This window comes from Asparagus officinalis, chromosome 7, assembly GCF_001876935.1.
Source record: "Asparagus officinalis chromosome 7, Aspof.V1, whole genome shotgun sequence".
Lineage (NCBI taxonomy): Eukaryota > Viridiplantae > Streptophyta > Magnoliopsida > Asparagales > Asparagaceae > Asparagus > Asparagus officinalis.
In genome coordinates this window covers 35,529,592-35,544,933 of record NC_033800.1, presented here as the reverse complement: position 1 = coordinate 35,544,933, position 15,342 = coordinate 35,529,592, and the positions used below count along the sequence as shown (strand labels likewise).

The 15,342-nt window shown below is 34.6% G+C and overlaps 1 protein-coding gene across 1 annotated transcript in view; it reads right to left on the bottom strand.

Moving 5' to 3' along the window:
- LOC109851024 (SWI/SNF-related matrix-associated actin-dependent regulator of chromatin subfamily A-like protein 1) overlaps positions 1–15,122 on the bottom strand; it is a 27,008-nt gene extending 11,886 nt beyond the window's left edge. The window contains exons 1-17 of the mRNA XM_020421127.1: positions 14,701–15,122; positions 13,753–13,795; positions 13,546–13,637; positions 13,408–13,463; positions 13,220–13,295; positions 12,949–13,015; positions 10,596–10,662; positions 9,942–10,008; positions 9,186–9,269; positions 9,020–9,061; positions 6,484–6,639; positions 5,399–5,476; positions 3,198–3,266; positions 3,035–3,100; positions 2,818–2,946; positions 1,772–1,828; positions 282–371 (exon numbers count right to left, since the gene is read on the bottom strand). Coding sequence (XP_020276716.1) covers positions 282–371; positions 1,772–1,828; positions 2,818–2,946; positions 3,035–3,100; positions 3,198–3,266; positions 5,399–5,476; positions 6,484–6,639; positions 9,020–9,061; positions 9,186–9,269; positions 9,942–10,008; positions 10,596–10,662; positions 12,949–13,015; positions 13,220–13,295; positions 13,408–13,463; positions 13,546–13,637; positions 13,753–13,795; positions 14,701–14,922 — 1,461 coding nt within the window. The 5' untranslated portion in view covers positions 14,923–15,122. The remainder of the gene's footprint in view (positions 1–281; positions 372–1,771; positions 1,829–2,817; positions 2,947–3,034; positions 3,101–3,197; positions 3,267–5,398; positions 5,477–6,483; positions 6,640–9,019; positions 9,062–9,185; positions 9,270–9,941; positions 10,009–10,595; positions 10,663–12,948; positions 13,016–13,219; positions 13,296–13,407; positions 13,464–13,545; positions 13,638–13,752; positions 13,796–14,700) is intronic.

Below are 15,342 nucleotides of genomic sequence, written 5' to 3'. Positions count from 1 at the left end.
CCCCCCCCCCCCCCCAACAAAAAAAAAACCCTCCCAAAAAAATAAATAAATAAGAGGGGGCGAGGGGACTGTATCTCCTGATGCATGAGCCAAAACATAAAATATCGGTTTTTAAGCACCTTAGAATGTAGAAAGCGTTTAATAGACTGGTCTTCACTATGAATGGTCAAGCATCAAATTTGAACGGAAAAGTTTTGCTACCAAATTCTTACAAAAATGGCCAAGTCTATCTTGCATCAAAACAACTCGCAAAGAAAAATGTGCAATAAGAGCTTGCCCACCTTGTTGATAAGATGTTTCTGAGAAAGTTTTAGTGATTCGAGCTCTTCTCTGGATTCACTAGCTTTCATACTGTTCTTTACAAACTCCAACTGCAATACGAGCACCACACAAGAGGCATTAAGAAAAGGAGTAGCCACATGTAACTAAAACAACAGCCTCGGTCCATGTAAGTGAAATACACTGCATGAAAAAAATATGATATTTCCTTGTAGCATTAAAGGTTGTATGTGTGTTCATATTTTCTTTTCAAACTTCAACTGAAGATGCAATTATGTAATATTCGATATGCTCAGAGTGAACTCCATGTGTTTATGCCGAGCTAGAGGCATCATTCCAATTGCAATAAGAAGATACAAAAATATAACAAGTGAGGGATTATAAACTATCCATAAATGTTTAGTAGGTCCATAACATATTTATTTTTGCAAGTAGATATGACTAATTCATTATGAACAATAGAACATACAATTTGTCCATCTTGAATAGTTTCTGAACAGGGTAGGATGCGGATATTGATCCATTGCTTTCTATATAAAGCAAATTTGCTATCGCTTAAAAATTTGAGGAAAGCCAACTATTTTTCCTCACCTAAAGGTTCAGTTTAGTCGGAAAGTCTCGAGTGTTTAACTGAAGCCTAGGTGAGATCCAGTTTTGCTTGATTCATTCATCATCAAGCAAGAAGGCGAAGTACTTAGAATTTGTATTAAACCAAGGCTCAGAATGTGTGTTTCAGTTTGGCGATTACTTAATGGGCATGACCCAGTGAAGCTCAACTTAGCAACTTGCAATATAACAAAAACACAAGTAATGTTGTTAGGAGTTGACATCCTGGATAACACTACCTGATATAGCTCTTTTGTTATCTGTCCGAGTTTGGAGAATGGTTATTAAGAGTGTGATAGGCTGCTAGAAAAGCCTAAAGTACTTGAATGGTGAGTTGTTTATGTGAACACAAATGCAGGTTATCCTTCAATACTCCACGGGCTACATAAACATGGGGTTAATTCATTAATGCCAAATTTCGGTTCAGGATGCACTATCGAGCTCAGCAGATAACATGCAGGAACCCTGACAGCATGACAAGGCTTTCTTCTATGGGGAGTTATGTGAAAATGCACTACTAAAACCCTTTGTAATCTTACCAAGTCATATAATGTTATCTATTGACGAGCACAAGAGAATTAAAGATTACAAACTTGTACCATTTTATCCATTTAAAATTTGACGTCCTGGTAATAGTATCTGAATTAGCTGTTTAACAATTTTCAGTTGGAAATATATTGAACCAGTTGACATTTCCTTCCAAAATCAGTGATCTATCACATTCCGTTACCAATATGATAATTAAATAGTGTCTTCCAATTGCATTCTAGCTTTGGTTTAAACAAAAAGAACCTGAAAGTTTTTTTTATAATATTTTTGCAATTTACCAATTATCATAAAAGATGTACGCAAGTAATTAGTTAATAAAGTCAATCATGCTGATCACCTCGCGAAATAAAGCACGGATTTGTTTCGTGTCTTTCTCACTCAACTCCAAGAAGACCTGCGAGATTGACAAATATGAAGGAAAAAATACGTACAAAGCACTAACAAAGTTCCCCACTATTTGCAAAATAAACTATAAGTAAAAGCTTAGATGAAGAAGATAGCAGCAACAAATCCATTCATCCCATTCAACGAGGCATAAATTTTTTACTTCCTCTTCAACTTGCCCCTGAATTGATAACTTGAATTTATATAGCTAAGCCACCATATTAGGTCCATCAACAAATAGCTTGTTCAGGGCCAGAGGTTATCAGTACACTTGTACAGAACATCATTTTTTTTTTAATTAAAGATACATTTTTGAAGATGTAATGCTGCAAAACAGAAATTTCAAAACAATATGATTATTCAACGAATGAGTTCAGAAGTATAATAGGCATAAATGCAAGGAAAGCACTAACAGTTCAGCATAGTTTTACAATCTTCAACTATCATTACAGGTAAAAGAGGGATATCATTGACATTGACAAATTGGATAATATTATTGCAAGTCGTAAGTAGTTCTTCTTAAAGTGAAACCAGACAGAGGTTCTCTATGGTTCTGATGGGAGTGAAACTTAAGAATAAGAGGAAATGAGTTAAGCGGTCGATCAGGAGAACATGTCTGAACTCAATCAAGGAATGTGCCAAACCACTATTCTTATGGTTTTTCCTTGTTTGAAATGATTTGTGAAGGATTAACAATCAAATATAATTTTATACAAGTGGAAATATGTAACAAGCGTGAGTCAATATATAGCTAAATGTAATCTCACGCAAGCTATGTAATATACCCCAGTTTAACATCAACATTGACCATATGTATTCTAATGACAAGCACCATCTTCTGAAAACGTCAGTTTTCATCTATCATACTTACAGACATTTATCAAATGTAAAGATGCCATTGCAAAAATAAACTAGTTTGTATAGTAATTTTGGCTAGTTAAAGATGCTCTCTGGTTTGGAAAAGAAGAGAGAGACAATAGTATAGTAGTGATACATTACCTGCTGCCTACGCTTTACAGGGAGTTCTGTAAGAACGTCTTTCTTCAGCCTACGAATCATCACAGTAGTTTTCATCAAACTATGCAATTCTTCATGATTGCTTGCACCTTGATATAATCCAAATACTCCCTAAAAAATCATAGTTCACATCCGTGATGCGGTAGAACACAATTGAATCAAAGAATTACATCTAAGGTCAACTTTAATAATCACTTACACCTTTGCAATATCTATTACCATAGTCGTGAACGTTTTTGTACACATCAGGAGACAATGCCTCAAGCTGCAGTTAATGTAAATGAAACTTTTATAAACGAAACATTGACAAACTAATAAATAAATCAAAAACCAACCGTCCCTTAAATAGAGAATAAGTGAACCTGTTTGTACAACTCAATAGGCCGGGATAATGCAGGAGTTCCACTCAGTAGAACTGCATACTGGGCTTTCTGTAATTATTAATAGCAATAAAGGTTTATATGATAAGTATCTGATAAATGTTATCTCTATTCACATGCAAAGATGGGGATGATCAGATATAATGTACGAAAGAAGGTTCCCTGTGGTGGAAAATAAAGAGAGAGCGTGTAAAAGTTGGGTTCAAGAGATATTATCAGATCAGTAGATCAATGCAATCCTCAAAGGTTAAAATGAAACTGCTCAAGATACATGTCATTTCGCTCATGACATACCACCAAACAAAACCATAATGAAATGATAAAACAACTAAAAAAACAAAGCCTTCACCAGAAACTGTTGGGTTTCTTACAAGACTTCTTTTCTACCATTCAGCTCTGCTGAAGGGCCATCTTTTATATTAAACTAACAAAAATCAGATCTTTTTAATTGCCTCCATCCATGTTAGTTTATGCCTGCATCTAGTACTCGTTGCTCCTTTAAATACAATCCCATGACTTTTTCTAACAGGCAGTGGCACTCTTATTGGTCACGACTCACAAGTTGCACATATTCAAACCAATTTGGGCACAAAATATTAGCATGTAATATTTTTTATGCTTGCTAAGTTAAATTTTATGTGTAGAAGGCCTTATGATATAGGAAAATTTAAAGATCAAGTCCAAATTTTGTTGAAGCGTCCTCATCCTGTGGAAATACTAACTTCGATAGATAATTTTGTTAGGGGATTAGGACATTAAATCTAAATTTTAAAGTCTGGTTTGAATTTAAATTATAGGAGTATGATTGAATTTCAATTCTATAATAGAATTATTGTAAATTGGAGTAGAATCCGAAGTTTATTTGTATTAGGAATTTTAGTAGAGATAGGATTTTAAACCCGATATATATGGATTTTGCTTTATTGTAATCAGACTGAAAATTTATGAAAACTTGAGAAAAATGAAGCATGTGATTTGCGAAGGCGTGAAGCCATCGTTATCTCGAATGTTAGATGTCTGTGTGTAAAATCGATCTAATATTATTTATCTATTATCTTTCCTTATCAATTCAATCTTCTGTTCTGCTAGTCTTATTTCCTTTGCAAAAAGAAGCTGCTGCCTTCTTACTCCATAAAAGGGAAAAATAAAGCCTAGCTTTTCTTTTTTTTTTTTAAAAAAAATCAAAATCCTATTCACTGCAGCTCAAACCAAAGCAAGCAACAGCCAGATCAATTTGCATCCATCTATTAATTCACATCAATGTGACATCATCATCCACTATAACAAAAAAATAAAAAAATAAAAAATAAAAAAAGCACAAATTCTGATTGATTTCTTCTTTCTCCTGGACTTTGAGTCTGAAGAACCCAAAGGCTCTTGTTTACACTTCCTTTTGTCACTGATTATTTCGTTCTGCATCACCTTATACTCCAGGTTTTCTCCTGTTGCTTTCTCTTTACCTTTTAAAGAAAGTGTAGGGGAAAACTTTATTCCAGAACATTGTGCCACCCATAGGAGAAAATTACTAAGAATCTTGACTCTGATGATTTACTATTGTACAAGTAGTCCTTTTATCAGATAACCACTATATGTAAAAACTTAAGCAGATAGTCAATGGGTCATTATTTCATAAGTTGAAAATAGCAGACGATATTGGAAAAATAGCAAGGACTATCATTATCATGATTTCCTTCTCTAACCTTACTTTAATTAAAACAAATTACTTTATTAAAACATCATTAGCATATTTTTCCATGACCATGAAATATGGAGAGGCTAGCAACAAGATAACTAAATTTCCATGACCAACTTCCCAGATTAAAAAAAGGGGATTTTGCTTTTAGACCCATTTGTTTACTCCCATTTATCTTTAAACCCAAGTACTATTATTTCTATCTTTAAGCCCAATTCACCTTTTATACTTATTTTTAAACTCAATCTCCAAAATATAAAAACAAGTGGTGAAAATATAGTATTTTGAAGATTGGGTTTAAAGATAAATATAAAAGGTGAATTGGGCTTAAAGATACAAATAATAGTACTTGGATTTAAAGATAAATGGGAGTAAACAAATGGGTCTAAAAGCAAAAATCCCTTAAAAAAATTTTAAATCAACAGTTAGCCTCAATTGTAACAATGTTCATCACAGGACTTGTCCAGTGTGATGTGAAGAAATGCCAAACCTGAATAACAGGAAGAGTAGCACTTGTTCTCTTAGCTTGAGCATTCTTCAAAAAATGTGACTCGTCAGCGATTACAATCTAAACCAGCACCAGATTTAAAAAAAAGTGAGTAGCAGGCTCAAGACTAAAACAAGGATAAGTAAGCAAGCACACAAAAGACAAATGCGCACAGATACACAACACAGAACAAGAGATAGTTTTTCCTCCAAAAAGGATTTCGATCTTTCCATTCAAATTGCGCATAACTCCATTCACCTTGATCTAGAAGCTTTATAGTGCAGAAAACCAAATGCAAAAAGCTGTGTATATGCATGTAGTGGACAGAAAATAGATAGCTAAATTACCAAGTTCGAAAATCCAAAAACTGGTGTGCAAGGGTTTGAAAGTCTTCAAATCAACTGTTAAATTATCCATAAACCATTAAACAAAATTCTTTTTGGATGCCCATTTGATAGTCACTTGATGCATAGGGGAAAAACTCCTCGCGTTTCAGTTTCGAGTCTAGGATTTATAAATGTTGTAAATGAAGATCAATGAAGTAACCTTGCAATATGAATTGAGCATCTTGTGCTTGGATGAGAAGAATTTGCTTTCAGGGACTCGCAAAATAAAGTGCATCTTTGTGCATGTGTTTGTGAGTTGAAGAATGTTACAGTTTTACTAAAAAATATTGAACAAGTATTGTTATTACTAGTAGCAGAAAATCTTAAATATAGTATTATATATATTATATATATAATATATAATATATAGATATAAGAGAGAGAGAGAGAAATGGAGAAACTTGGTACCAAGTTGTGCTCCAAGAAACTTGGTACCAAGTTGCTCCAAGCAACTTGGTAGTGATGTGCCTAAATCTTGTCCCTACAATCTACATTGGAGTTGGTGAAGGGTGGTTGAGGCTCTATCTTCGAGTGTGTGATGTAGGGGCAAGATTAGGCCACATCACTACCAAGTTGCTTTAAACAACTTGGTACCAAGGTTCTCATTTCTCTCTCTCTCTCTCTCATATATATAAGTAATATAATAATATATATATATATTTTAAATAAGTATATTATAAGGAAAAGAAAATTGCTGATTACCTTAAACTCAGAAGCCATAATTATATTTTGGAACTTAAGCATCGCATCATAAGAGACTATGTTGAATATGCCACTGAAGCTAATATCAGCCTTTACATTTGAGCGCAATATCGTAAATCCTCCTCTGCTTGCTGCTCCTGTTGAAGATAGAAGTATCTGCATACAAAACAGCCCACTATTACATCAGTTCTAAGGTATATTCTACTGTACACTTGCATGTATGGATTGAATGGAAAGGGGAAATAGGGGTGGCCTTTATAATGATTGAAATTTTCATTAATAACTAGGTTGTAATCAAAGTATAAAATTTCTGACTCCTACCGCATAGTAAGGATTCACATCAAGACAACCAAATTACAACTATAAGCACCCACGTCTATGTATTGCTCCATCATACATTGTTAAAGAGAAGAAGTGCAAGTGCATGAGGTCTTTTATCACACTATTGAAGACTCAAGAGCTCCTGTATCAGTTTTAGTGAAAAATAGCAGGTCTTTTATCACCATCAAGCTTCGACACATAGGGCGTCACTTAGGTTGTCTTATAGCAATCAACAAGAATACACATAATAATTGGGACCATGAAATTTTCAGATATTATCCTTCAACATACATATATCCGGCTGTTAATATAACAATTTATGCTCCATGGTTCAATAATCTAAGTCCATCAGGTCCCATCACCAGTTGAACAAAAGTATATTTCTAAATGCTTTAGCACTTAAGCCAGAAATCAGAAGAATAATATTTGTATTGCATAGGGACATAATGAACCACAACAGTACTTCTATACATATGATCATTGTTGTCATCTTAGCCTCTTCCAATCAAAAGATGTTCTTGGCTATAAAGTGAAACTTCATTTCCAGAAGGCTTCCTGAAAAATAAATTGACAAAAACTTTTCACTTCCATGTATGGTTGAGACCAATTCTAAGAGGGTATTCCTGAAGATCCTTGAAAGAAGGGCTTATTGAACTAGATAGTAGGCAAGTTGGCAGGTACTGAGAAATCAATTATTGGTTATGCAGTTTAAGTTAAAGCAAAAAAGGAGCAAACCTCCAAGTATCTCCAGATTAAGAAAGAGTCCAGAAGAGACCAAACACAAAACATAAATTCATTCTCAATATATCACAAGATCTGAGTGTGTTTACGTGTGTGCACATGTTAGGGGGATGAGGCTGATCTGGGTAGGAGGGCAAAAGAATATGTCATATGGTGAAATGCGAAAGAACCAAAGCATATCATATGATAAAACAGGTAGAATGTATCACGAAACTTCTAGTTCTGTCATGGTATCTTAAACACGTGGGCAGATGACACTTCTTTGACACTGGGGATACGCACTTGATCACTTACTAGATGCGTCCTCAACTTTAAAATATTTGTTATTTACTATTTTCCTAGAACTCCCTCAATCGGGTTGTTTCCTGTTAGTCGCTCAAATTATGTTTATTTTCATACTGATCCCAGAATCATTTACTTTACACCAAGTTAGTACCTCTTGTTACATTAAAATACTAATGCTCAGAATATTTCATCAATTCTAACTCAGAATGAAGTTAAAGCCAATTTACCCATCTACTAAATCACATCCTTGCTCCTCCACAAATTATCTGCAATTGTCATCTTTCCATCCCAACTCTATTAACACAGCCAAGAACCAAACACATCGAGATTCACATCATAGCAGCTTTTCCAATGTAATTTTTTAGAGGATGTCATATGTCCATGTATAAACCAGCAAAAAACTAGGAGTGGGACATTAACAATTTTGGCACTGACATTGCAGTAAAACTGAAGGATGTCCACATCTTCTTTGATCGACTTATCGTACAAAAGTTAAAAAGAGAGAGGACTTGTTAGCAATTAAGGACCCAATTGATTAAACAAAATTTAAGAGACTAGATCCAATTTCTAAGAAGAATCCCATTGACCTCTCTTTCAGCCCAAAAAGGCACTCACCTCATTCTCTTAGGACAGTAGTCTAGCAAGACACTATAATGTTTTTCCTTTGTTCTGGCGTCTCTATTTTTCTCATTCCAGGTTTGCTTCAGTCCTTTCCTCTCCTGTTGCGAGAAGATTTTTGTTGATCTCTGACCACTACTTGTCATTCAACTAATTGGGACATTTTTCAATTTTCTGGGAACTTTCAACATCGAAAAATATACAAAAACATTAAGACCATCTATTCTCAATTCTGCATAATCTGATAATGTGGTCCTAATCAGAGGTATCAATACATGCTGCCTAACCTTCTAAACTCATGCATAAGAGATGCATGTTTTGAAAAAACAATGTGATAAGAAGCTCATCACAGACGAAAAAACTTATCTATGACTAGCAATGAAAACATTGGATACTGACATTAATTTTTTAAGTAAAGCATCAATGTTATATATCATATATAAATGAGGCAGGCCAGTCCAAATGGTGTTTATTACATGCATTATTATACAGGATGTACTAGAGAATGACACAGGTAAGAATTCAAAACAAGAGAAAGGATAAAGACTTGTAAAGGTGATCAGATACATGCCAAGATATCTTCTGCGGGAACGTTGAGCCATTGCTGAATCATCTGCAAAGAAAATTAGACAACAGAGAAATTGATCAGTTCATATAAGTCTACATTATGAGTTATAAACTTGGCAAGACACAAACAGAAAGAAAAATTATATGATGCCAGTCGCAGAAGAGCTTACAGAAGCCCAATGTAAACGCAAGGAAGAGGGGGTAATAACAAGAACTGGCCAGGACTCATGAACACAAGCAGTAAAAGCAATTGCCTGCATAGATCAAAAAGGTTTTAAAGAAAGAAAGTTTAGCCATGAGGTATCTGTCTGATAAAAAAAATTGAGAAATAGAAAGCTGAGGCACAAGATATATGTTTGACAAAATGAACCCAAGTTTAGGAGACTGAGCTCAACTCTAGTACGTCACTTAATAGAAGCTACAGCCAAAGCTGTCATTCCTATGGCCATGGAGTATCTCTGATATCATCTTCAAATTTACAAATGAAGTTGGAAACTTGGAAGGATCGTTTGCTGAGCTGAATTCGGAAACTAAATTAAAACAAACGACAGCCTAACTTATCATTAAGTCATTGCAAGTTTTCAGAAACAAATCAAGAAAAACTAAGAAAATTATCTTCATATTTAGAATTCTTGATAAACCACAGCAATCTACAAGCGTACAAGACATAGTCAAGTCACTGCATTGAACAAGTTGGGATTGGCCTGACATGTAATGCCTCTAATCATACCAGATTGCAACTTAGCAATAGCTCATTTAGCAATTTCTAGGAACGCTCTGTAAACTTAAGCATTAATAGCTATCAGCTGAAAATAATTGGACATTTGTAAAGCAGTCCAAACTCATAAATTAGGATCTTTCTGAGAAGTACGATTCAGGGTAAGCAGAAGAAAGAACTAAGAGATTTGGGGGGACAGAGTTTGTGCCTGTAATGTCTTTCCCAGTCCCATCTCATCAGCTAAAAGCACCCTTCCACCATGCTGCAACACAAACCTAATGCAGATATATAACGGATTAATATCACATAAGAAGGCACTCAGGTTGTGAGTACAAAATTGCAGAAATTGTTGCGTATGACATCATGTTGAAAATGCATTTTCCTAGTATAACCTTGTAAGCAAATCAAGGCAATGTCACGACCATAATCATCATATGACCTTTAAAAAGGTGAAAATACCTAGTTTTGCAGAACATCCTGTTCAGAGGTTTGGCAACTATGATGAGAACAATAAGATGTTAACCATTAATGGTTTATGCATTTCATCCCTACTGAACAAGAGTAAGCAGAAGTAATAATACAACGAACTAAGTACACATAAATAAGTTATGCAGTGATTAAAAATTATAAACGAAAAAAGACTATATGAATGCAATTTAGTTCTAAATGAACAAAAAGTGATACAGAGAACCAAAAAAAAAAGAGAAAACTTTATACTTTGTTCGTTTTCTTCAACCATATGACCTAGTAAAGGTAGCAAAGGAAAAAACAATTTGTTGCTCTTTTCCTCTACAAACATGTCAAACTTTCAATTCTTGTAAATACAATTTTCTTAACCAAATAAGAAATAGCATGCACATACCTAACTCCTTCTCGCTGAAAGGGCAGAAGTTTAGATTCAATATAGCTTGGCATTTTATCATACAGAGCTGCTCAGAATATTAGAAAGTTAGCGACCAAGTAAACTAATATAAAGAACTACATTTAGTTAACAGTGTCCAGCAGCACTCTAATATATGTTTTAAAGGCTCTGTGCAAAGTACAATGTATCACAGATAAATCTCCAATATCTTTCATCATTTGCAAAGCCCCTTGATCAGGAATTAACAAATAGAATAAACAAGAAAGAGCTGAGAGATGTACATTTCTACTTGAAGCAAATATCAGATCTTTATAGAAATGAGAAAAGTAAACAAAAAGCAAAAGAGAAAATAAGAAAACAAAACTAAAAGTTCCATTTTTTTCTATAAAAGTTCATTTGCTTCATGTTCATTTTTTACATTCTGAAATTTAGTTCACAATGAGTGCTTCTCAGAAAAGATTAAAATTAAATTTCATGAATTCCTGAGAAGCAAACTCCAACTGCAAGAGAGATCATATCCTCTCAATTATGTATTTTGATGAAGACAAATTAATGAAAAAACTAAAAGCTGATAAACTTTATGTGAAGTATACAATAACCTGCAACAGTACCATAATTCCCAGGACTCATTACTGTTCAAAATCAAATTATAAATTATTATTATTATTAAGTAACAGTGTAACACAACACAAAGATGCACAGCTCATGCTTCTTGAGCCCCACAAAGGGTGCATCTTTCAGTGGAGTATAAAAAATTCGAAGTCTATCTATTGGTTGTACCAACATCAGTCAAAATATTTAAGAAAAAATAGAAATCGAGACTTTGAAATAGAACTCTGAGGAGGGCTATCTGCAATTCTTGGCAAGAAGAGATAAAACATGCAAAGGCACACTTCTACCATGACACGCCCAGCTAATAAAAAAATAAGATAAGTACAAAATTTTCTTGTCTAAAAATATACACTTCATTTTTTAAAGCATGAAATCCTTTTTTCCAGAAAATTTTTTATTTGCGAATGTTTCCATCTCTGATTTATGCATAGATCTCCACCACAACCATAGCTTTAGGCAAGTAGTGGTCAAATATGGGCACTACTAGAACATGGCTTGACCACGTTTAAATGTCAACTTAGCGAGTTAAACAATTCTAGAATGTCTACGTGATGTTATAGCATTCATTTCAAGAGCCATGGGAATTTTTTGCATATGATCTCAGAGTTCTTGGATATTTTTCCTATATGCATTGCCCAAATTGAGATCTGTTGTCACGTAAGTAGTAAGTACTAATAAACTAGGATGACTTTCAATTAATAAATGTAAGGGCATTGAACTAATAAAACTATTGTATAATGAAAGAGATTTAACAACCAATGTCAATTGTCTCCATCGACTAGACAAAGTTTTATGGTTGATATTCATCATAAGTAAATATATAGGTAAAGTAGGGGAGCCCTCACGCAACAGTAAGAGTTATTATCGTGTTAGCTGAAGCTCCCGGGTTCGAGGTGCGGAAAAAATCTCTTATTAAAAAAATGCAAGGCGTGCACAATAGACTCAAACTGGTCCAGCTTCTTCCTGGACTTCTGTAATGCACCGGGCTTCACCTCTTTTCCAAATATTAAGTAAATTGTCACAATAATTACTTGCAATTATAATGCTTTAATTAATTCTAAAATATATCAATATAGGAATTTTGAGAATCATCTAACTAGTGTACAAAGGACAGAGGGAATATGAAGAGCCAACTATTAGGCAATGATGCAATGCAAATGTGTGAGGCATTAATTGTTGTTCTATATAACCATTAGACAAAATATCAAAAAAAAAACATGACGGTATTGTTCATCATATTGAAAATTTGTAATATTATGTTTTGATTGGCCAAAACTTGGCATACCATGTTGCACAAAGTGCTCTCTTCGTGTTATATTGGCATGTCATTCTGTTCTTTGTTTCATTACGTAAAACCAATTATATGTCAGTATACAGTATTAACATATTACCTTTGAGAGGTATATTCCTAATAACTTGGCATAATACCATGCACAAGTATGAGCTGCAAAAAGAGTTGCTCTACGGGTAAAAGAAAATTCCAAACAATATTAAGACTAACTTTGCATACAAACACCTGTAATTTACATAGAAGTATCTAGTAGTAAGTTGCCCCTCCAATTTCTACAAGGTAGCTTCTCTCATTCATTCCTTGAATGCACAATATAACATAAATTATATGGAGGCCAAAGAAGGGGGGGAATGATAAGACCCCCTCAACTAAATAGCTGCAATTTGAAATGTGTACAGTATTTTCTAAATAAAATTGGTGTGATCACGGACCATAACAGCATGCACTCACCCCTAAGGTCTGGAACAGCAGTAGCGGCAGTAAGGGCACGGTAGACCAGAGGGTCTAGCTTCTGGACCTGGCAGATTGTACCCTTACGTGAGCTACTGGCATGAATAGATCAAAAAGAATAGGTATACATGATTGAAACAAGCCTAGGATATGGTAACTTGTATCCTTTTGTATTTCTACTTCAAGTCATTTGAATAAATCAAAAGAAGTAATATAATGATACAAAAGTTGATGTTAGAAGATAAAATGTTGAGAAAACATGACATCTTACCTCGACAACTACACCAGTTACTTGATTTAGAACCTCTTCAGCTGTTGCCAAAGAGGAGATCGGGAACATCCATACCCTGAGCATACCACGATGAACGATTATGAAGACCAGATAGCATATAAAGCCACTTACAATGGCATAAACTACAAAGGAATGACCGAGAATTAAATAAAGCCTACAAGAACAACCTTTCTTTCCCATGCCAGCTAGCTTTGGGAATCTTGTGAAAAGCCTCTACAAGTAACTGGGGATTTGACAAACATATCCAAGAAAAAGGTTACTAAAATAATGCGGTTAGTAAATTGGCTGTAGGGCAGATAATATACCGTGTGATAGGGAAACTTTGCGGCAATGGCACCACTAGCATGTAGGTATAGTCGGACAGAGACCTTTTGAAGGTCAACCGCACTATTGTTATCTAGAAATCCAACATACAACATAAATCATCAGAATCCAATTTACCAACCAAAATAACACCTGCAGCAGTTAAAAGAAAAGATAGATTAAAGCAAGAAAGCGAAAGATTGAAATACCATTTTCTCCGGATACATGCAATCTTGAAGGAGAACCTTCAACCTTGATAAGAGAAAATAAATTAGTTTAGGAGCGAATCACCTAAGAAGTTTGCAGAACTACAAACCAATGTTACTAAAGAGGTGGTAAAACATAAACGGATGTCAAAAAAAGAGAAAAATATAATATTATGATGAATAAANTGAGAAAACCTATAATTCAACTGTTCAAGCACTACAACCAAGACGTTACGCATAGAAAATGGATCAAAGTTTGTCTACAAAGAAGACTGAAGGAAAGTTCCAACAAAATTTATTTGCAGGTTAGCTTTAATCATATGTCTTAATGCACCAGAAATCAGGAAGTCGAATTCTAGCATCCGCTAAGCAAAGAACCACATGAGAAGATAAGAGGAAAGATTTTTTTTTTTTTTAATCTGAGTACAAGAAAGCAAGAGACCTGGGAGAACTCATTCTAAAAGGTAGCTAGTTGTTAGAGGAGGGAGGGAACCCAAATCCCTTATAAACCCACAATTGACTAGTCAATGTGGGAATAAATGGACCTAATAAGGAAAACCTTAGTTCCTTCAATCAAATTCACCGCCCTAAGCAGGTACCAAAATGAAATTTTTCATAGAAAACCATCAAGAACAATCAAATAAAAACACTTATAATTTAAATTTCTCTCCTCAATAGAGCCTTTAGTTTCTAAGTACATCCATATAAGCATTGCCATACGCCAAACAATGCAAACAAAGAGGATTTTGGCGAATAGATCAAATTGTCCGCTCTAACCAAGTACCAAAATGAAATTTTTTTCATAGAAAATCATCTAAAACAATCAACTAACAAAACTTATAGCCTAAATTTTAAAGAAATCCACAAAATCAACACGAAAACCTAAAAACTGACCCCAAATTATGCAACCAAATACAATGCAAATAAACAAAGGGATTCTGAGGGATTTACCCTTGCATGGCAAGAATCCACGGAGGTCGTCGACGATGGAAACTGCTCGAAATTTCTCGAAGTAGGGATCTTGTTAATGGCAGGCTGAGGAGGGACAAGAGGAGAAGAAGAGCAAGGGGCGATCGCAGGCGAGGTTTTCTTTTGTGAGAGCTTGTTAATGGCGTCTTTTTCTAAGAAATCTAAGTCTTCTGCGCTTAAACCCCAATCGTCAAAATCCTCCATTTTTTATTTTTTATTTTTTATTTTTTATTTTTTATTTTTTATTTTTTTGACTCCCTTTCTGGTTCCCAGAAATTTTGCTGAAGAAACAAAATAGAAGAGGTTTTGGAGGGGCATACGGGAGTTTTAACTTCTTCGGGTTTTGTGATGTTTGGTTTCCAAATGTGAGGGACAAAGATAACCCCATATCACAATTACTTCAAGCCAAGCCGTCCCTAACTTTATAATGAGTTGAAAGAAGTTTTTTTTTAAAGCGCTTTTCTTACATTGGTTAGCTTTTTTTTCAAAGGGGGAGGGGAGGAATAGCTTTTTTTAAAGCGCTTTTCTTACATGGGTTAGCTTTTTTTAAAGCGCTTTTCTTACATGGGTTAGCCTTTTTTGAGGAGGAGGGGGGGAGGGGGGGGGTTACAATGAGCATTCTGA